This window comes from Gossypium raimondii, chromosome 3 (assembly GCF_025698545.1).
Source record: "Gossypium raimondii isolate GPD5lz chromosome 3, ASM2569854v1, whole genome shotgun sequence".
NCBI classification, from domain to species: Eukaryota; Viridiplantae; Streptophyta; class Magnoliopsida; order Malvales; family Malvaceae; genus Gossypium; species Gossypium raimondii.
This window is the reverse complement of record NC_068567.1, coordinates 55,095,290-55,116,667: the sequence shown is the minus strand read 5'-3', so window position 1 is coordinate 55,116,667 and position 21,378 is coordinate 55,095,290. Positions and strand designations below refer to the sequence as shown.

Genomic DNA, 21,378 nt, shown 5'->3' with positions numbered 1-21,378 from the left:
CCCACCCACTTTTCCTTTTTATAATAATATATTCATGGTAAACGCTTATCTTCTTCCCCCCATCATCACACTTCCCAGTTTCCCAAATGAATCAAATCCGATCCATTCACCTTGCATCACCTCTCCTCCCGGCATTAAACTTGGTACTCTTCAGTTTCATTTTCCTGCCCACAACAGCTTTTGCAGTGGACGAAAGTTTTACCATCTGCAGAGTGCCCAGATATTGTGGTAAGCTAAACATAAAGTTCCCTTTCTTCATCCAGGGGCGGGATGACCCGAGATGTGGTTATCCAGGATTTGAAATCCATTGCAGAAACAACACAAAGGCAATTCTCAGCTTGGGTGATGGCAACTATAGCATCGATAACATCTTTTATACCAACCAATCTGTCCTCGTTTCCAGAGCTGTTCGTTTTGAGACAGATTCCATTTGTAACCATAAAATCCGAAACGTATCCTTGCCTACTGACCACTACCAGCTTCCCCCCGAGATTACAAAAATAGTTTTTCTCTTTAATTGCAACTTAACCTCCTTCCCGAAACTTTCACCGCACAAGATTGGTTGCCCTGCTGAGAATGAAACTAATTCAACGTTGGCACTGTTCAATAGCGATCCGCAGCTGAAGTTTGCTTCAGAAAATTGCAAGGAAAGGGTAGTGACACCTGTGGGTTTTGACCAAGGAGAAGAATTACCTGTTGAAGGTCCACTGAATATAAGTCTACTGAATAGAGGGTTTGTGTTGAACTTGACAGTGAGCAACTGCACCATTTGCGAAAATAGTGGTGGCAAGTGTGGATTCGATTATAGTACCCGCCATTTCAAGTGCTTTTGCCCCGATAGGCCTCACGCTTGGCACTGTACTCATGGTATGCATCTCTCTCTCTCTCTCTTTGTGTTAATTCATGCATAGTTAGTCTGTAAGTAATTCAACATTTGCCAATGACCATTTCCTTTCACTGGAAAGGATAAGGGTCGAGATGCTGTCAGAATCTTTTTTTGGTCATTTCAATACACTAATCATATACGGTGAATTAATTAATGATAAATTACACCATTAATCATTAAATTATTACTAAACTTTTATTTTAGTCATTTAACTATAAAAATTACAATTTGATTATTGAGTTGTTCAAAAAATTTAATCAATAGAGATGTTTAGGCACTAACCAAGTTTGGGTTAGGCTTAGTCATGATATATATTATCACAATTAGGGTGAGTTTGGATGGACGGTAGCGATATTGTAGCGTGAGAGAAAAAGTAAGCTAAACGCACCGCACTCAATTGCCCATCTAAACCCACCTTTAATTTATGTTTATTTAAGCTTGACCTGAAATATAAGTTTAAAATTTTGTTCAAAATCCGTTCATATTTGTAAATAGCTAATCCAAACCTATTTTAGGCTCAACCATATTATTTTTAAAAAAAATTAAAAATATATTTAAATTATTTAAATTTAAAATATTTTTTATTTATTAAATTTTTATATATAGTCATCTTAATAGTTACATTATAATAATATATAATACTATCATAGATTTAATTTTTGATGTGTTATAAATTACATAATATATAAAAATAACATAATTAATATACCATATTATAGATTTTAAAAAATTAGTCGGTCTAGGCTCAAACCTTGAATATTTAAGTTTGAGCTCGGTCCATATTCAAAACAGGTTTAATTTTTTACCCTAAGCCTATTCTTCAGGCTTAATATTTTACTGAAATTCTCGTAAAGTTCAGATGGGCTTTTGAGTTCGGGTGGATAACCCGATTCATAAACAAATCTAACAATAACTGATTTATGTGATGTTTGACATAAAAAAAATGTGGTTTTTTTTTATTAGAGAATCATACTAATAATGCAACGGTAGTCTTATTTGGGTGATGTTACGTTGAATAGCAACAATTGAGGAGTAATAGTCTCCCTTACTTTAAAGAGATAGGAGAAATCTGTGGATAAGAATGCATGGTGGTTTGAACCACTCCATTTTTATTGCTATTTAACGGTATGGATTCACTCTTCAGTAACCTAAGAAGCATCATTTGCCTCTCTAGTGACACCCAAATAATAATAATTTATGTAATGTTTTACATCAAAACTGTCTGTGACATTTGGCTTCGAATTCTTATGGATACCCCCATAGAACGGAATTCGGTAATGAAAACCCTCTTCTTTTTTCCTCTTCCCTTCTAACCCATGCCCTACGTCTGGCCCAAAGACCAACCATTAACAGGTTGTTCAGTTTGGTTTGGCTTTGAAAAACATATTCCAAGGTAGATCAGTTGGGTGGCTGCCATGTCTGAATTTTCGTTTCATAAATCCATTCACACCAGCGTCCCAATAAGTCTGGACCGTTTTCCTGAACGTTTCAAACAAGCTGCAAATAATGCTTAATATCAGAAATAGTACTCGGATTTGTCTGCACGCGAGTCAAACGCGGAGCAATTAAAAGGACACTTGCCCTTCTAATGCAATCGAACCTCACATTCCTGGTCTTCCAATCCTTCTTAGTCAAGCCTTTTTGGGTGCACATTCTATGGTCAATTATCGTTATTGAAGCACCAAGGAAATAAATAGTAATACTATATGAAAAAGCTCAAGTGAGAGAAGTTGGGTCATCTTCAAATGGTTGATGTCATGCCCTTGTTGATTTTGCTGCTTCTCTCGCAATTCTTGATTCTTCACTCAGCTGAACCTTGCCCAGTTAGCTTCCAGTGCGGAAATCTTCTTGGTGACTTAAAATTCCCATACACTGAAGAGAGTCGCCTTGAGTGCGGGTTGTTTGTTGTTAAGGATTGCAATGGAACCAATCCGAGTGTGCAGCTAGACCGGGTAGGACAATGGTATCGAATTCATAAAATCTCCCAAGCCGACACCCCTACCGTTTACGACGAAAGCCTTGTTCAGCAGCTGAGGAACAGGAATTGTAGTGGTCTGTCCATGAAGAATTTTTTACCCCATCTTCTATATGTCACTTTTGACATCACTTCCGGCCAAATTGCCTTGTTGGTAGTTACTAAATTAATTATAAATACAACTAAGACAAGCGCATCTATCGAACAATAGTATAGTTATGGTGGGTAGGGAATATAGTATCCATGATGACTAAAAGTATTAGTAATTACCGTTTTTCTATTATTTAGCCTATAAATTGAAGTGATTGTTTTATTCTAAAATTACTAAACTAATTTAACTAAGAAAGTAACAGAGAATAAAATAGTAAAATAATCATAGGTACCAATGAGAGAGATAATACTAGGAAAGAATCTAGCTAGACTCCACTTATTATTATGAATTTGAATTAAACGATTTATTCACTTGTGCCTTGAAATCTCAAAATTATGTTAATATCTTTTCAAGAGTAAGGACAACTAACTCTAAGTTAATTAATTGAAATCTCTTTCTAATTAAAACTCTATTGTCGCATTAAATCGATCTATGGATTTCCCTATTAGATTTGACTCTAATTCGGTAGATTTATGTCATCTTATTTCTAGGATTGCATGGAACTCCACTCAATTATGCTAGATCTATTCTTAAACAATGACTTTTGCTCTATTGATTAAGCACATTAAGCATAAATTAATATCCTGAAAATACTAAAACATGAAATAAACATACATAATTGAGAACAAGAATTAAGTATTTATTATGTAATTCAGAAATCAAATAATAAGATTCATCATAGGTTTCATCTTCCCTAGGTATCTAGGGAATTTAGTTCATAATTTAGAATAAAACCATCTCAAAGTTAGGATAACAACCAGACATAAAGAAACCCAGTAAAACTTCTAAGGAAATTGAATAGAGATCTTCAATTTTGAAGGAGATTCGCTTTTGAGTTGAATCCGGTGGCTTTCTTCGAGTCTTTTCTTTGTTCTTCTCTGTTTGTTCCCTTAGGTCCTCTTCTAATATGTATTTATAAACTTTAGAATACTCAGAAACCCTAAAAATTGGGTTTTTCTATGTAAAAGAGAAGTAGGGTGCGAAATCGACATGGGCTAGCACGGACGTGTGGCCAGCCCATGTGAAAATGCTCTGGCTGTGTGGATGTTGAAAACAACTCTTTTTGCTCGATTTTGGCTTGTTTTTCGCTCTTTTCGCTCCCCTATACTCACCTAAGTATAGAAATATGAATTTAAATGATTAGGAGCATCAAATTCATTAATTTACATAATAAATCATCTAAAAATACATCAAGAATGGAATTAAAAACATGTTACTTTTATGGCTTATCACTTGTGTACATGCAAAACCGCTGTGAATGCTAGTTTTCTAGAACAAGTACAACTCAACCACACTGTCTGCAACAATTATACCATATACTATCATCCACCCGAGACATGCAAAACTCATAGATTATCAAGGCTTTGTCCTTGCTCCACTGTTCAGCTCCCTCGTACCAATACTCCACCGAAAACGGTACTCACTCGTTTATTTTATTAACTCCCTATGTATCTAAGCCTTGTAAGGAGTGTCATTGGGGTGGAGCTACGTTTCTATTTAATTAGGAACCGTAGTTTTCACTGTACCAATTGGAGTGGCGATACATGTGTAGGTAGGAACCGGAGGCTTTACTGTACCAAAGGTATATCCAATCCATCATTTCGATATTGTTAATATAGACATTACAGAGTCTGCTGTGTTTTTTTTTCTTCTCCTTCACGGTTGAGTATACAACAAAGGTGACTAGGTTTTGACCTGTGAATTACCCATATACACTGACAAAGTGCATTAGTTTTTTTTTTTTGCTTTTGGATAAATGTTGACATACATACATACTACTCCTTTGTAGGAGCAAACACATTGGGACTGAAGCTGGGACTAGGTAATCTCTCTCTTTCTCAACTCTGTTTTCTGGCAAAAAATAAAATAAAGTAGTGGCCATACTTTTTATTATTGCTAATTAAATTTATCATAACCAATAATAAGCTATTGGAAATACAAGTTTAAATTCTGATAAAGCAGGAAAGGTTTTACTAAAAGATTTATATAACCATGAATATAAATTAGGGCTGGAAACATTTTAGATGGAATCATATTCATCACCAGTATCATTATCCATCATTTCTTTTCATAAACTAAAATAAATTTTATATATTTTCATATTTTTTTACATTTAATATTTTAACAATCCAACCATTAATTTTATCAATATGACTCTATTTCTACCATATCGATTTAAAATATTACCTATATTAAAATATATTTAATGGTTGAAACATTTTACATAAAACAAATAGTTAGAAAAGTTTAATATACTCCAAACTTGATACCTATAATTAGTATGATAATTGGATTGTCAAAATATTAATTATACAAAGAAATCACTTTTTTAATGGTTCTAATTAATTTGTGGCATTTTAATATTTTTTTTCAGAATTTTTTTGATATTAAAATAAAATATTCATATTGAGATAACTCCTTTAAAATACAAACTCAATTTAACCTACCTTAAATTTTATTCGTTTAACCTTTTAATCTAAATTCTTAAAAGTAGTAGGTTGTGATTTGCGTAGGAATTGGAGGCTCAGTCACAGTAATGATACTGATATTGTGCATCTTTGTGGTCCGGCGTCGACCTTCCTCTTCAAACTTTCTCAGAGGAAAATCTCCATCCCATCTCTCTTCAACATCTGACCTCGAAAACAACGCTACTGTCTGCTTTGGACTTCCCATCTTCTCCCATACTGAACTTGTGGAAGCCACCAATAATTTTGACGATGACAAAGTCCTTGGTGATGGTGGCTTTGGGACTGTCTATTTTGGTATGACGCTCCCTATCCATACTACCACGTGTCCTCTTTGGCCTATGAAAGCCCTTCATGATTTGATCTTCTCTCCTTTGGTCTCGTGTAGGGAAACTCCGAGATGGGCGAGAAGTTGCAATCAAGCGACTCTACCAACACAACTACAGACGCCTCGAACAGTTCATGAACGAAGTCGAAATCTTGACCCGCTTGCGCCACAAAAATCTGGTCTCTCTCTATGGTTGCACTTCGCGCCGTAGCCGCGAACTTATCCTTGTTTATGAGTTTGTTCCTAATGGCACCGTTGCCGATCATCTCCATGGTGATCATGCACAGTCCGGTTTGCCTGCATGGCCTGTTCGAATGAGCATCGCGATAGAAACCGCGACTGCATTAGCTTATCTCCATGCCTCTGATATCATACACCGTGATGTCAAGACTAACAACATTCTCCTAGATGAAAATTTTTCTGTCAAAGTAGCAGATTTCGGGCTTTCTCGTTTGTTCCCCAATGATGTCACCCATATCTCCACTGCTCCACAAGGGACCCCTGGCTACGTTGACCCGGAATATCACCAATGTTACCAGCTTACTGAAAAGAGCGATGTTTATAGCTTTGGAGTCGTTCTCATTGAACTCATATCGTCAATGCCTGCTGTTGATATCAACAGGCATAGGCATGAGATCAATTTGGCAAACTTAGCAATTAGCAAGATTCAAAAGTGTGCATTTGATGAGTTGGTTGACCCTAATCTTGGGTACAAATCATGTGAACAAGTTGCAAGGATGACGACTTTGGTTGCAGAGCTGGCTTTTCGATGTTTGCAGCAAGAGAAAGAACTGCGGCCTTCGATGGAAGAGGTTTTGGAGGAACTACAGAGAATAAAAAGTGAAGCTTACGAGTCGGAGAATGTGCAACAGGAGGAACACTCTGATAGTGAGGTGCCGATGAGTGTAGGGCAGCCTCCTTCGCCGCCAATCGGTGATCAGATTGTATTATTGAAGAATATCCATCTGCCACCTTCTCCAGTTTCTGTGGCAGATAAATGGATTAGCCAGAGAACTACACCTAATTCCAGTGAATGAATGTTTTTCTTTACTATGCTGACTATATTCAATTGTCATTGCCATATTATAGAGGAAATGTAAATAGTAAAGGGAGTAGTCAGTATATATTTTTGAACAATGTTCATATTCTGCAGATCCTATTTCAGGCTTCCCTGCTTTCTGCACCTCATTTTTCTTAATTATAGATGAATAAATTACCTGAAGAATTTTCAGATACGAAATCAGGTGAAACTATAACAACGGCATGGACATTGGTTTGCTTATATTATATGAGATATCTTAAGCCAATTAGAAAATTTTTTGTCACCAATTTGTATCTGATTCAACCTGTAGACATTTCCCCATTTTTATCCCTGAGCATGTTGAATTTCCCATTTATCAAAAAAAATTCATTCTTTTCTCATGAATCCTACGAATTGATCCAATAATGATAAAACTGAATTTCTATTCTGTTTACTGAATGACATGAAATTTTATCTAACTTCATATACCATATAATATATGTGGAAGGTATGAAATACGAAATGCGTATAAACGGAAGAAGAAAAATTATACTCAAATTTTAATTTATACGTGTTCATATATTTTATCGTGTTAGTTTCTGTTTTGTGGTGTAACATGTTTTATTTTTTTTTAGAATTACTATAAGTGCCTTCATCCATTTTATGGTACGAGGCTAAACTTGTTTGGGTCAGAAGTGATATTTAGGTAAAACTTTCTCAACAATAACGAATCTACAATTTAAACTCGGCCCAAATACCTAGAAAAGAGTCTACTTCCACTTCTTTCAATCATTTAATATAACTTGTTTTAATTATTTTCAATATTGTATAGATAATGTTTTCATTCCTTCCATAATTTGGATAATTTTATTAGAATAATCTAATTTTAATTCTAAATTAATTATATAAAAAATTAAATTTGTACATCAATTAATATAAATGTTATGTTTAATTAAGGTGTAACAAATGTGGGTATTAATTACATATGTTTCCCAAAGATAATCATGTTTAAGTTATATAAGGTGTAGAATAGTATAAAGAGTGGTGGTTCATGTTGTAAAGAAGTGCAGAAAGTCATTAAAATGAAAGTGGTTCACAACGTGAATAGTGTGAAGTGCCCCTAGAGGTAGTGGTTTAGAGTTGTTGAGATTGTTCTTGAGTAAAGTGTATCTCATATATCCGATCTCATGTCCTGTTCTATTTTGAGAAAGGGATATTTATAGGTAAATAAGGGTTTGGAGTGGGTCTCTCGTTGTATGATTGTCTCCTAGGTGAAGTAATTTAAACCTAAATCAAAATATGATATGGATTTGACCACTTTTGAAGTTGATGAGTTTGAAAATTTGAATATATTAATAAAAATAAAATGTAGTGATTTGTGTCGAAGCCATACTCAATTTCACAATGGCGTAGGTGTTCAAGCATGAAGAACATAGAAATTAGATTAAAATATGCTATAAGTCATTATACTTTTTCAAAATTAAGAATTCAGTCCCTATACTTTTATTTCATAAAATTTAATCTCTACTTTTCAGATTTTAAAATTCAGATCAACTGTTAATGCTGTTAAATTTTTTATTAAATTTATTGTTATGACATTTTGAAATAAAAATACTCACTTGGTAATCATGTAATTAAAAAAATAAGTTTGTAATCAACTTAAATTTAATAAAAATAATTAACTGTATTAATATTTGGACTTAAATTTTAAAATCTGAAAAGTAAAAAAGAAAATACGTAGACTAGATTTATAATTTTCGAAAAATATAATGTATGATTTTAAGGTAGAAATTAAGAAAATGTAAGTAGGAATGGAAGGTGTTGTTTTTGGTGCCTCGAAGGTGTGACATCTGATTCTATTCTTTCTAGAAAGGAAATGTGCGGTGGAAAAGGGAATGAAATGCGCGATTCACGTTCCTCTCATTTTATGACAATAGAGTTTCAAACTTTGGTTAGGGAAGAGATTGAATCACTATTTCCTAATATTATAAATTATGTTTTTCATTACAATAACAGGTTATGTAAAACTCATATAAAAAAAAGTAACTAGCAGTAGCACGACTCGAATCCAGGTCACATTTAAAACGATGAATATTTTTCACATCAGATCATCACTATTATAAAATATGTTTTTGTTTAATTGGAAAGGGCTACAATTTAGATTAATATACAACAATTTCGATATTCTATATATTCACTATTATAAGCTATTCATCAACATAATTTTGATTGTCTTCAATATTGCATCCAAAAAATACTTATTGTTAGTTTAATCTTTATTCTTATTTTAATTAAAATTCGTCATTAAATTTTTATAAAAAATGTTAATTAAAACATTAACCTTTTAATAATATTGGTGTGGTAATTAGTGTGACAATCTTCGCATACTTTATCTTGATATGACACTATTTATCTTATATGTCATGTAAATAATTTAAAAGTTATAAAAAATCAAAATCAAAATTCAAAATATATAGAAATTCATAAAAACGAAAGGCATAATGACTAACTATACAAAAAAGGTATTTTAGCCATCCATTTAATTTTTCGCCTCTTTTAATTCTTAAAGTTGCAATGTTTATTAAATCAACTCAAAATGAATGGTGACGTGGCATCCACATGTATTAAATTTTAAAATATTAAAAAAAATTAATTTTGCGATGATTTGCAAAGTTAATGGGTAAAAGAGTGGAGGAAGAATCAGAATTTAAGATGAAGATAATATTTTAAAGATATGTGTATAAATTTAGAATTTTCTTGGAAAATGCAGCCTCCGGGCTGGCTCTTGGGTCCTACCTTTTCATCTCTTCCAAGAGAAAAGAAAATTCGATTCAAAGCCTTCCCTTTTGAAAATTAATAAAGAAAAAGCATGCAAAAGTCCCCAACATAGATTCCTTTCTTTTGCTTTCAAGCAACCAATACCCCTCCAAATCTCAATCCATCCTTCTGCTGCCAAAGTTTCAAATTCCAAACCCTCCCAATCACTTCACTTAAAATTTCCCCATATAACTCTTCAACCCACACCCAACCTGAAACCAATATGACGACGCTGCAGAAATTCAAGCTACTAGCGACACAATGCGGCGTCACCCAAAGCCCAACACGAAGTCCAAGGACGAGCCCCCTCCTCAACTTCCGCCGCCCTAAAACCACACTCCGAATGCTTCTTACCAGAAGCGGTAGTCGCAAATCGTCAAGTTGCCGGGAAATGGTGTATCCACAGAGTTTCTTCGGCATTTCAGGTGAGAAAAAGAAGGGCGACAAGGATTTAAGTGGTCGCACTTTGAAGGATTTATTCGTATCATCAGGAGGAGAATACGAGGAGGACCAAGGAAAAGTGGTGAAGGAGAAATTTGGCGGGAAGGGGGAAGTTGAAGTGGCGACGAAACTTGGCGGTGTGAATGGGTTGGGAGGTGAAGCGGGATCGGCACGGGCAGGGTGGATTGGGTTTAGGCATAGGATGGTGTTGAGGAAGGCTTGGCGTCCCATGCTTCAGACCATCCCTGAGTAATCATTTTATTTGGGTGAGGCGTTTAAATCTCTTCTTAAAACCAAAATTTTGCTTCTTCTTCTTCTCTCTCCCTTGTATCCAAATGCTGGGCTTCAGATTGATATATTGTTAGAAGATGACACGTGTGATGATATTTAATTTTTTTTTTTAGATATTAAATGTTTATCCTTGTCAAACCTAAAGTTCCAACCTTCACATACCTTGATTTTTCAATTCAACCAAACCCTCTTTAATTCCAACAAATAAACAATAATTATTTATTTTTAGAGATAAAATGTGCTTTCTTCTATGACTTTTAAATGTTATTTAACCAAATTTTTAAGGGTTCTTTTCATAAATATCTCTTTAAAATTTTATTTTATATCATAAAAATTAAATTAAATTATATAGTAAATAACAAAAAATTAATTTGGTTTTAAGTACTTAGTTCAAATATCTCGATTTGAATAGTTTTTGAACGTATCAGACATTCCTTCTCCATGCCCAAATACCCATAAATCATATCCATGGATTTTGATCTATATAACATTACAAATTGATATTATTTAATTGGGATTGGGAATCTGAAAAGAAGGAAATAAAAGTGGAGCCCAAATTCTGGTACCTTATTATTTTTAATTTTAATAATTGATCCCCTACTTTCACCCTTTCATACGTTATTGCTTTGTTTTATATAAACTTTGATGTATTTATTTTACAAAATTAAACTAATTTGTAAGAAGTTGGCTCTCATACTTGGATAAAATTGTTAAGACCTTGCTATTGAGTAATTGACATGAAATGAACTAGCAAAACCATTTTATATGTAAAATCAATAATTCGAGTTCAACATATCATGTTTCATCTTGTTTGTATTATTTTTTATTCCAAGTTATTATTCCATTGAAATTCTCATAATGGGTCGATTTTTTCTCACATATGCACCCATACATTATTAACCAGCGTGATAATACTTGGACCTTTCTTAACCCCTTCTTCTCAACTTCATTGTTACTAATCTTAATATTTTCAGTACTTTTCAAGACAATTTATCATTGCCTCTTAATATTTCCAAAACCCAATCATATATTTTTTAAAATGCTTATAAATAAATTAAAAACTGAAAAAAAGAAATCGATGGAATGAAGTTGGAGCTTCAGCATTAAAACAAATGTCAAACGGTTCATTTTGTATTCTTCATTAGTAAATTTTCTTCAAAGACAGCTAAACTGTGAAGACTAGGTAGCTATTTACACTAAATAAAAACAGAACAAAATGGGAACTAAATAATCCAAAATATGAACTGGTAGATGGTGCTAATATCGTTAGAATCTCTACAATAAGGAAGAAAAAAAGTCAGACATATAGAAAAAGTATGAAAGAAAATCAGGCCATCACATACAAATTATTAGGACCAACAGACGTCAAATGCTCAAAATGAATATGTTACACGACAAGATCTACGTGAATCCAATATCCATTGCACAGCAGGTAAGAAGCAAAAAAAAAAGAAAAGAAAAGAAGAAATTACAACATACAGTAAATCATTATGTATCACGATTAAAAAATATTATTTATAAAGGAAAAAGGTTGGAATAGATGATCATTGCTTATAATAGCCACTTTGGTGGGGATGATACGGATTTGGAATGGTATATGGAGGTCGAGGATGAGACCCAGATTGCTCTGCAGGGGCATTATAATATGGCCCACGCCACCCAGGATAGGCAGGTTGGCCGTATTCATGGCCGACTGGTGCATGTTGTTGGGCATGTGGGGGAGGATAAGGAGCAACGGTTGATGGGGGAACATGGTAAGGAGATGGTTGCTGTGGGGCAGTATATGGGGGAGGAGGATGACCATACCCATGCATTGGCTGCTCAGGAGGCCTATAATAAGGGGTTTGCGGTGAAGGATGGGATATACTCTGAGATTCTGTTAGCTGCTGTGTACTGGATCTTGGATTTTGACGGGGCTGTCCAACTGAAGGGTAAGGCCCTGTGCTCTCACGGTCCTGGAAGTTGAAACCTGCCATTTGCCTTTGAACATCTTCCATCATTTCTCGACACTGGATGTTTCGAGTCATCACAAAATCACTGCATTGCTGCTTGATATTATTGATTGCATCCTGTTTAATAAAAGCAGCACTTTTGATATGTATGCATGAAAAACTTAACAATAATGACCTTAACATGCTGCCCTCAGTAGCAGATGTGAAATTGCTTACCTGAAGAGTAACATAAAACTTTAGGCCCTCGTTAATATTTTCCTTGATTTCTTTACACTTGGCTAAAGCTGCTTGAATTTGTTTGTAACACTTCTCTCGTGATGCTGAAATAAATAGTGATATAAAGCATAAAACAACAGATCTTGTCAGAAAATCAATACAAAGTTGCAAACATAAAAAAATTAAAGACTGAATAACCATACAAATCATCACACTAAATAATGTACATGGCTGTTATAACTAATAGAACTTTAGACAAGTACTGGTTCCAAAATCTGTGCAATGTAATTAGAATTACATATTAAGACAAACCATACAATACAGATATAAGATCTTCAGTGCTGGGCCAGATACATCAAGCACAAAAAGTACAATGCATGCATATGAGATTCCCTTAAAACAATTAATAGGTTTTTAATACCTTTATAATCTTCAAGATTAAAGACAGCACCAAACTCTTCATTCTGAACCTGCAGAAGGCATTTCAAACAATGGTGTCAATCATTCAGGGTACATTTCCTAATAATCAGCAAGGACGAAAATCCAAACTACAGCATTAGAAGCAGAAAGCAACTAGTGCAAATTAACTTCATGTCAGGACCAAAGCTAATGCAACCAAGTCTATCTCTATCCTTATAAATTTACCAAAAAGAAAGAGGAATAGAAGAAGGAAGCTTTCATTTAAAATTATTTTTCTTAAATAAAACAAGTAGGACAAATATACAATAAACATATTTTTAGGGTTTAAAGAAACTATGGTACTGAAACTTTCCAGTCTTATTTTGAAACCCCATGTTCTACGGGCACCAATGGCTCAGGATACTATGCCACAATTTTAAAAGTGACTTCGAATGTTTGATAGTCCAAGATTGAATTAGACCATAGCAAGGCAAGGCATAGCTTGTGGACTGGCAACCAAACAGATGACACACAGAAACTTTCTCACTCCAAAAATAGATTATGCAAGAACCAAAAGATGGCATATTTATGTCTCCAATAAATGTACTCAAATTAATCAAAGTATTTTTTTTCAATATACACAAGAAATATTCTTTTCTTTGGTTATGACAGCTCATATAAATAAGTTCATCATTCAGGATGCCAATGATAAATAAGGAGTTATTATATGCAACCAGAAACATGAAGCAAACATCACAGCCACTCTCAGAATGAAGGGCCCACTTCCTTTTACCATTAAAACTAGGAGTGTCTTGTGAACCATATGTTCCATTGCCTTATGGGGGCCAAACAATGACAAGGAAAATGAGAATATGTGATATTCACTTGACTACAAACTATCCCTAGCTTTTACATCAATTATCGGACATTCTATTCAGGGTACTAAAACACAGTTGTCTCGAAGTATCATATGCTGTGTTGAGAAAATCCAAAGGACCACGAAAGAATAAAAAGAAGAGATAATAGACCTGAATTTGCATCAATAATTGTTCTTGTGCCTCAATGTTTTGGGCAATTTCCTCACAAATGTGATCATACTTCGCTATCTCCTTCCTGAAAAGATCCTCATAGGAGCCAGTGGACGTCATCAACTTAGGTAGTATGTCATCCTGCACCAATTTATCATATAAGACTACTAAAGTGTATGACAAATACCAATAACTCAGCTATGACAACAGAAACTAGACAAACAACCAATTTAAATGAGCATTAACTGATCATGAAATATAATTTTATGCTAATATGAAGCCTGAAAGGCCTAACAATATAAAGAGAAAGCTTGAGGAAAGGAAATAGTCAGACAAGACAAATTAGATGTAATCACTTCTAAAGCAAAAAGACAACAAAACCATCAAGAATTTCTCTTCCATAATACATTCAACGAAGAACAATAGTGCCAAAATCACAATTGAATTTCTTTCCCTAGTGAATTGCTCCAGCCATCCAATAAGAGAACCAAATATTGTTTTCATCCTCACAGATCAAAACATCACATTTTAATTCTCATGTTCCCAATATGTATCTAAAACGCCTTCTGAGTGAGGAACAATTAGCCACCCATTAAATTGCTAGTTGGCAAGATATGCTAACCAGTGTCTGGTAAGTCATTAAATGACTCATACCAAAAAAAAAAAATATGGAGCCCAAAAACAGGGGGAAAGCTTTACTATAGAAAAATTTCCCTTTTCTGTTGAAAAATCTCTTGCACCATATAGATCATTGCATTTTGCAAACATGGATACCAGTGTGTTGAGAAGAAACACTGTTGAATCATACCAACCATCGGGTATCATTGCCACACTTGACAGCAAAACCATGAATTTCAACCCCAAAATAAGCTTTCAGCAATTGATGATTTTCAAATATAGAAAGGAAAGCACAAGCATGAAATAAAACCTCATTTTCCATTTCCCTATAAGCTCAATGAATCACAATTTGGAACACCAACAATCACCATTGGAACTGAAATCTCTTATAGAAACAATCCATCAAAAACCTCCACGTGATCACATGACCCGCATTTCCCACACATAGACGTAAGCTTAGTTCCAAAAGACAGATTCAATCACAAATCAAGATTTTATCACATGAGAGCAAATTTTCATCCTTGGGAAAGAGATTTCTTGCTTGCACAAATTTCAAGCAGTGAATAAATCTCAACTGGTCTGGACATTAGTTTAGTTCTTGTTCGTATTATGTTTCTTTTTCTTATCTAGTTATCAAAAACGAGAAAAGACGTAAAAAAAAAAACCAATTCAACGTTTACCCATACAATGCAGATCAAAGGAAATAGCAAGAGAAAGTGGCATTTCTTAGGGCCAATGAAGGAAAAAAAAAATGAAACAAAACTTTAGAGAGGGAGAGCAAGTTCACAGGTTTAAATAAAGGATTGAGAGGAGATGAAAGAAAAGGAAAAGAAAGAAAAACAGAGAAAAAGAAGAAGAAGACTGGCAGACCACCAGGCTTATTTATGAAAGCATTGACACGCAGAGTGGGAAAAAAGAGAAGAGAAAATAGGAAAGCATGGCAAGCGAACCAAAAAATACAGAAAAATGCAAGAGAGAAGGGAAGTAGTCTGCTGCTGGAGGTGTAGAGACAATGGAAAGGAAGGCATACAATTTTCTTTTTCTTTCTGTAATAGACAAGAACAAGTAAAGCTGAAGGGGATGCTTCTTTTGCTTTTGTTTCAACTAGTAAAAAATTAATAAAATTATGCAGACGAGTATCTGGGAAGTTACAGCAAGGAGAATTTAGACTGATGAAAATAATTTTCAGATGCAAACCGGAAAGTTTCAAGGAAAAAATGGTGCTTGGAATGAGAGGGAAAAAGGTGTTCAAGTCCAACTTTTGGGATGGGACAAGGGACGGGAGGCAAGATATAATCCTAGATCATCATAGTATGTCAAAAGAATCAAAACAACAGAGAATCGCAGAATAGAAACTACACATATAAAGAAGGGTTGATCTCCTTTTTCAAGGAAATAGAGATAAAATAGGCATGATTATTTATTGGATCATAAAACCCACTTTTTGAAGAGCTCTTCCCTCTCTTCAGATTGAACACCAATTGCAATGATTCAATAAACAGCCAACAGGATAGATGTAGTTAAATAATACCCCTCTCCCCTCCCTCAAGAAACGTATAAGAAGATTTCTCCTCATACAGCTTGAAAAAAATGATTAAAAGTTATGTCTACGCATGGAATTATAATGTTAAACACATTCAGGTACCATTTAGATAAAATAACAGTGAAACAGAATGCCTAGCACAGTGGTTAAGGTGATATATAATAAGAAGGCATGCAGAAAATACATAGCACAAACAGTTAACTTCACCTTTCTTTTCATCTCTTTAAGCATGTCTTCAAGGCCTGCCCTCTGAGCACCTAGAGTCTCTAATTGCCTCTGCAAGGAAAATATAGGAGATATTAACCATGTTGTATACATAAAACTAAAATTTTGTTTGACTTGTAAAACAGGAAAAAGACAATATCAACTCAATGACTTGCTTAGTAGCTTAAGGGTGCAAAAGTAACATAAGATAAAATATCACTTTTCACATTGTGCCCTATCCTTTTTTCTTTTTATCCTTGGGGTTTGGGGTCCTTGAGGGGAAAACTGAAGCATAGGCTAGATACTCAAGAAATTTTGGATTAGAAAAGTAGAAATTACCAAGCTCTGCTTCAGGGCCCCAACTATAGCATCTTCATTGGCATCCAAAGACATTATTGGCCTTGAAAGACTTGGTAGGGCAGCTTCTATCTGATAACAGAATATGAACATATAAGCAAAAGGATACCCATAAAAAAGAATAGTCAATCCATCACTTCAGTTATGTTATTGAAAAGAATAAGCAATAAGGTTTTCACACACATATATTCACAAGCAAAACAGTATGCAAAAAGCAATACCAGCCAATTTAAAGGAAGCAAACTAATATCAATTGCATCCTCAAAGACCAGGCAAAATAACTTGTACTTAACTTGTAGTGCATAAACACAGAAACAACAAATAACAATTCAACATACCGGTCGGTGGTTAAGGATTGACATCAGTGAAGAATGCTCTCTCACTGAACGCTCAATTCGAACATCACTTTCGCCAGCTTGCTTTAAGTTAGCAGCAAATTTATTTAACCTTTCCTGCAAAGACTTTGTCAGAGTGCTTGACTGTGGCCTGGTCCATCGTGTTCCAAACTGACTTCTAAACTGAGCATCCTCTGCAGCTTCTTTCTGCAAAAGCTCCTCAGTCTGTACCAGCAATTCCTGATTGACCCTCCTTAGATCCCTAAGTTGTTGTAACTCAGCCTCCAGACCAGCTGGGCCCCCACTAGCTTGCACCTTTTCTACCTCATTCTTAAGATCTTCTGGAAGACTAAAATTCCCTTCCAGAGCAAGAATTGAATCTGGCAAGTCCATTTCCTTAAGCCTAACACGGGTTAGCTCACTTCCTTGCTGCAATTTCTCAGCCTGTGTCCTGATGACATCATCAACCATTTCAGTATACCTGGAAAGAGCCTTTGCACTGCTGTCAGGAACAAGACTTGCAAACATCTTCTCCTTGCTTGCATCCAACACATCATTCATTTGCATCGACTTCACCATCGAAAATGCAGGGAGAGGAGGTAAGGAACTAGGAGAAGGAACCCTCATAAGATAAACCCTGTCATTTTCCTTCATAGCCCTCTCCAGGTTGCGATTAAGATAAACTTCTAACTTGCTAATTGCATCCAGAAGCTGTGCAGGAGCCCCTTTTGATGATTTCTTTGCCTCAGTTAAAGTACTAACTCCACTCCTTAAACGGGCAATTTCTTCTGCAATCTCTTCCTTCTCATGTAGCTCCAAACCATACCTATAGCAAGCTTCTGCGTAAAAAAGAGCTGCCTTAAGCTGCACATGTGCAATCCATGCTTTTTCAAAATGGTCCTTCAAAGGAGCTGCATTTAATGCGGCTAAAGCTTCCTCATAGTATAATCCAACCTACAAACAATCGCATTAATCCTAAATAATAATAAAAAATGTAAATTCCACAAGTAAGCATGAAAGAACAATTACATGGCTCTGTGTTTTTAGTTTTCTACTAGTGCAAATGATCACTCAAGTGAAATAACTAAAGCTCCATTACTTTTTAGTCCATTACTTTCTAATAAATAAAACTGCAACAGTCATAATCTCCAATACTTCTCAGTGCATTACTTTCTAGTACATAATGAATCACCAATCATAAGTATGGCTTTCACAATTAGTAAGTGGATTCTACACATATGAATGATAATGATTAGTGTATTGAGAAGTAATGAACAAAATCATATGGGATTCACATTTGGATTTCATTTTACTTCATAAAAGAAAAAAGGAAATAGTATACAGCAAAAATAACTATTAATCAAAAACAACCCCAACGATCAAAATGCAACACCTATTTTAATATAACTAATCAGTAAAAAGTATTTATTCTTAAAAAATGAAATTTCTTTTTTAATTCTTCATAAAAACTAGAAATTAAAAGTTAACCTCATGTGCTTGATAAGTCCTCGCCAAAACAAAATCTACTAATTCATCCCAAAAAACACAGATTCCAATTGTCAATCAGGTCCAAAGCAAAAATAAAATTAAAAAAAAAAAAAAACCCAACCTGCCTAGAAATCTTGGCGCAAACTCCAGGAGTACTTCCTTTAGCGATGGTATTTTCAAAAACACACTCTTGAGCTTGAGCCAACATCAACCTCTCCAACATCCCGGCACACTCCACCGACAAATCGACGGTCGTACTGTTCCCCATGGACGCCTTTGTCGACGCATTATCTCTGAGGAAGGCAAACGACCCAGCCGCCGCGATAAACGCATGAGACGCTTGTCTCCTCCCTTCCACCGTAGCCCTATCGTAAGACAAGCCAATCTGACTATAAACCGCCCCGAGATTAAACAAAATGGCGGCTTTTTCTAAATGGATGTTCTGTTGAACCGCTTTTTGCTTCTGCTTAAATGCGTCAAACCAAGTGAATTGGATTGAATTGATGTGATCTCTGTCGGGGGAAATTGGGAAACGGGTTTCAATTAGGCATAGGGCTTTGAAGTAAGAGATGAGGAGGTCGCGTCGGGTTGTTGGGGCTGGGTCGGGAACGCGTTCGATGTCAGAGCGGAGGGTTTTGACGGTTGAAAGGTCATCTTCGAGGTTGACGGCTTCGCGTTCGGAGTATGTGAAGCATATGTATTGGCGGAGAGGGCGGTAGAGGTCGATGGAATTGGTTTTTTTCTCATAGATTGCTAGCATGATGTTGGTGACTGTCGCCGAGGACGAGGACGCGGCGGCCATAGCGATGGCGACGGCGATGTTGGTGGAGATCGAATTTTAGGTGAACGGAAACAGGGTTTAATCAGGAGTGGAATTGACGATGAGAAGAAAAACAAAATGGGGAAAAAAAAAGGGAGGGGGGGTGGGGGGAGAGTTTTCTTATTGGCAAAGGAAGGAAATTTCGAGGAGAACAAATAGATTTGCAGGTCTTCGAGGTCCCACGCGCTTGAACCCGTATGGTTTCTGTTTTAAAAACCGGTAAAACTTCTTGAAATCGGTTTAACCAGTTAGATCCATAGAATTATATTTGATTATAGGTCGGATGGGTTGCAAAATTGTAAACCCATTTTCCAGAATGGGTCTAAATTCTATCAAACTCGACCCATATTAAAAATATTATTCATATTAATTTTATATAAAATAAATTTTAAAAATATAATATATTAAAATAGATGTTTCCTAACAAATTAAAATACATTAAAAAAGATTTATACTTAAATAACTCTAACTTAATTGCAATTTAGCAAGCAAATGCTTTTAAAATAGTAACAAAATTAACCATAAAATAAGAGTTATACAATATCAAAACAATAATAATAAAATAGTAACAATATAATAATGAAATGGTTGCAAAACAGTAAGAAAACAATTGATTCAAGCCGGGCTCCAGCTAAAAAAGTCCTACTCAAAGCCCGACCCATTTAGAAAACAAGTCTTATTTTTTGTTAAAGTCTATTTTTCGAGCTTATATTTTTTCTCAAACCCTTCCACTTTTCGGACTGACCTTCGAGCCTGGACGAGTGTCCTGGCCCATGATCAAGTCTACATAAAACCATAAAAAATAATGTAAATCTAATTATGTAGTAATCAATTTGGTCCTTCTATTTTTATGAAAATTAAGAATTTAGTTCAATTAGATAACACTCTTGAACTTTCAATTTAAATCTTTTACTCAAAAATTAGCTGTTCTACTATTTATATATAAGGGAGAGAGATCCACTTACATGAAGTAAAACTAAAATTAATAATTTTTATTATTAATATTTTAACAATCGACCATTGAATTTATTAAAATATTTTTACTTATAATGCATGTAAATTGTTGAATTAATCGATATCTCTATCATATCGATCTAAAATATTATCTATATTAATATATATCTAATGGTTAAAAAATTTATATTAAAAGATAGATAGAAATTTTTAATTTGCCCTAAACTTGCCATGCTTTATCTATATGAATGGAATATGATATATGATGAGATAGATTATTAAAATATTAATCATCCAAAAAAGTTATTAGAGTGTATAAAACTACTCTAGTTTTACATAGATGTAAGTGAATCCTCCCTATAAAGACTTATTAAAATTAATAGCTCAACCATTTATAAACAAATTAACAAAATCAACAATTCAAGTTTATGTGTATGCCAACTCTGTATTAATTTATTAACTTTTGTAAAATAAAAGGACTAAATTCTATCAAATTAAAGTAAAAGACTAATTTCTCAATTTCTATAAAGTATGGGATGAAATTTATAATTACACTGTAAAAATAGAATGTCGGTAATGACAATATATATAAAGAAAAGAGAAATAAAAATAAAGAACATACAAATTTTTAGGTGGAAACCCTTTCGGGAAAAAACCACTGGCAGAAAAAAATTCACTATGTCGAATTCGAATTATTAGAAGAGGAGTAGACTAAGTCTATTTATAAGCTTGTAAAACCATATTCTAATAGGAGTGTAGTAAGATTGAAACACATTATTCTAATCAATATCAAATAGATGGAGTTTAATAAGGTTTAAAAACCTTATTCTAAAATAAAATAAAAGAAGTTTAGTTTTATAGGAATTTTACTTTTATTTTATTTTACCACTATATTTTATTTAAATAATAATTTGGGTCACTTAATTCTAATAACACCAAAATTAAATAAGTTTTTCTTTTGACAATTATAATATTGCAAGGAAATGATAATTCTAAAGTTTGAATCCTTATTCTTGGGTTCCATTAGAAAAACCTTAACCATATCTTTAAGGTGGCATTGGCATTAAATAAGTAATTTTATATTAAATA

General features: G+C 34.3%; 3 protein-coding genes across 3 annotated transcripts; 2 read left to right on the top strand and 1 right to left on the bottom strand.

The window, feature by feature from the left end:
- LOC105794769 (LEAF RUST 10 DISEASE-RESISTANCE LOCUS RECEPTOR-LIKE PROTEIN KINASE-like 1.1) lies at nucleotides 1-6,988 on the top strand. The gene is made up of 4 exons (XM_012624077.2): nucleotides 1-867; nucleotides 4,802-4,834; nucleotides 5,526-5,774; nucleotides 5,866-6,988. The coding sequence occupies exons 1-4, from the start codon at nucleotides 87-89 to the stop codon at nucleotides 6,840-6,842; spliced, it is 2,040 nt and encodes a 679-aa protein (XP_012479531.1). The 5' UTR covers nucleotides 1-86; the 3' UTR covers nucleotides 6,843-6,988.
- Nucleotides 6,989-9,590: 2,602 nt separating this feature from the next.
- On the top strand, nucleotides 9,591-10,470 carry LOC105794775 (uncharacterized). Its single transcript, XM_012624085.2, has one exon. The coding sequence runs from the start codon at nucleotides 9,867-9,869 to the stop codon at nucleotides 10,335-10,337; it is 471 nt and encodes a 156-aa protein (XP_012479539.1). The 5' UTR covers nucleotides 9,591-9,866; the 3' UTR covers nucleotides 10,338-10,470.
- Nucleotides 10,471-11,692: 1,222 nt separating this feature from the next.
- On the bottom strand, nucleotides 11,693-19,455 carry LOC105794767 (vacuolar-sorting protein BRO1). The gene is made up of 8 exons (XM_012624075.2): nucleotides 18,637-19,455; nucleotides 17,031-17,981; nucleotides 16,675-16,764; nucleotides 16,339-16,407; nucleotides 13,971-14,111; nucleotides 12,965-13,013; nucleotides 12,544-12,647; nucleotides 11,693-12,444 (listed from the first exon to the last, which is right to left on the bottom strand). Exons 1-8 carry the CDS (start codon nucleotides 19,315-19,317, stop codon nucleotides 11,920-11,922), a joined length of 2,610 nt encoding a protein of 869 aa, XP_012479529.1. The 5' UTR covers nucleotides 19,318-19,455; the 3' UTR covers nucleotides 11,693-11,919.
- Between the last annotated feature and the right edge of the window lie 1,923 nt (nucleotides 19,456-21,378).

Coding starts and splice junctions, on each gene's coding strand:
- LOC105794769 (XM_012624077.2), top strand. CDS start 87: ATGAATCAAATCCGATCCATTCACCTTGCATCACCTCTCCTCCCGGCA. Junction 4,835..5,525: donor GGGACTGAAGCTGGGACTAG/GTAATCTCTCTC, acceptor TGATTTGCGTAG/GAATTGGAGGCTCAGTCACA. Junction 5,775..5,865: donor CTTTGGGACTGTCTATTTTG/GTATGACGCTCC, acceptor GGTCTCGTGTAG/GGAAACTCCGAGATGGGCGA.
- LOC105794775 (XM_012624085.2), top strand. CDS start 9,867: ATGACGACGCTGCAGAAATTCAAGCTACTAGCGACACAATGCGGCGTC.
- LOC105794767 (XM_012624075.2), bottom strand. CDS start 19,317: ATGGCCGCCGCGTCCTCGTCCTCGGCGACAGTCACCAACATCATGCTA. Junction 17,982..18,636: donor GCGCCAAGATTTCTAGGCAG/GTTGGGTTTTTT, acceptor GATTGTTTGTAG/GTTGGATTATACTATGAGGA. Junction 14,112..16,338: donor TTAAAGAGATGAAAAGAAAG/GTGAAGTTAACT, acceptor AAATTGGTGCAG/GATGACATACTACCTAAGTT.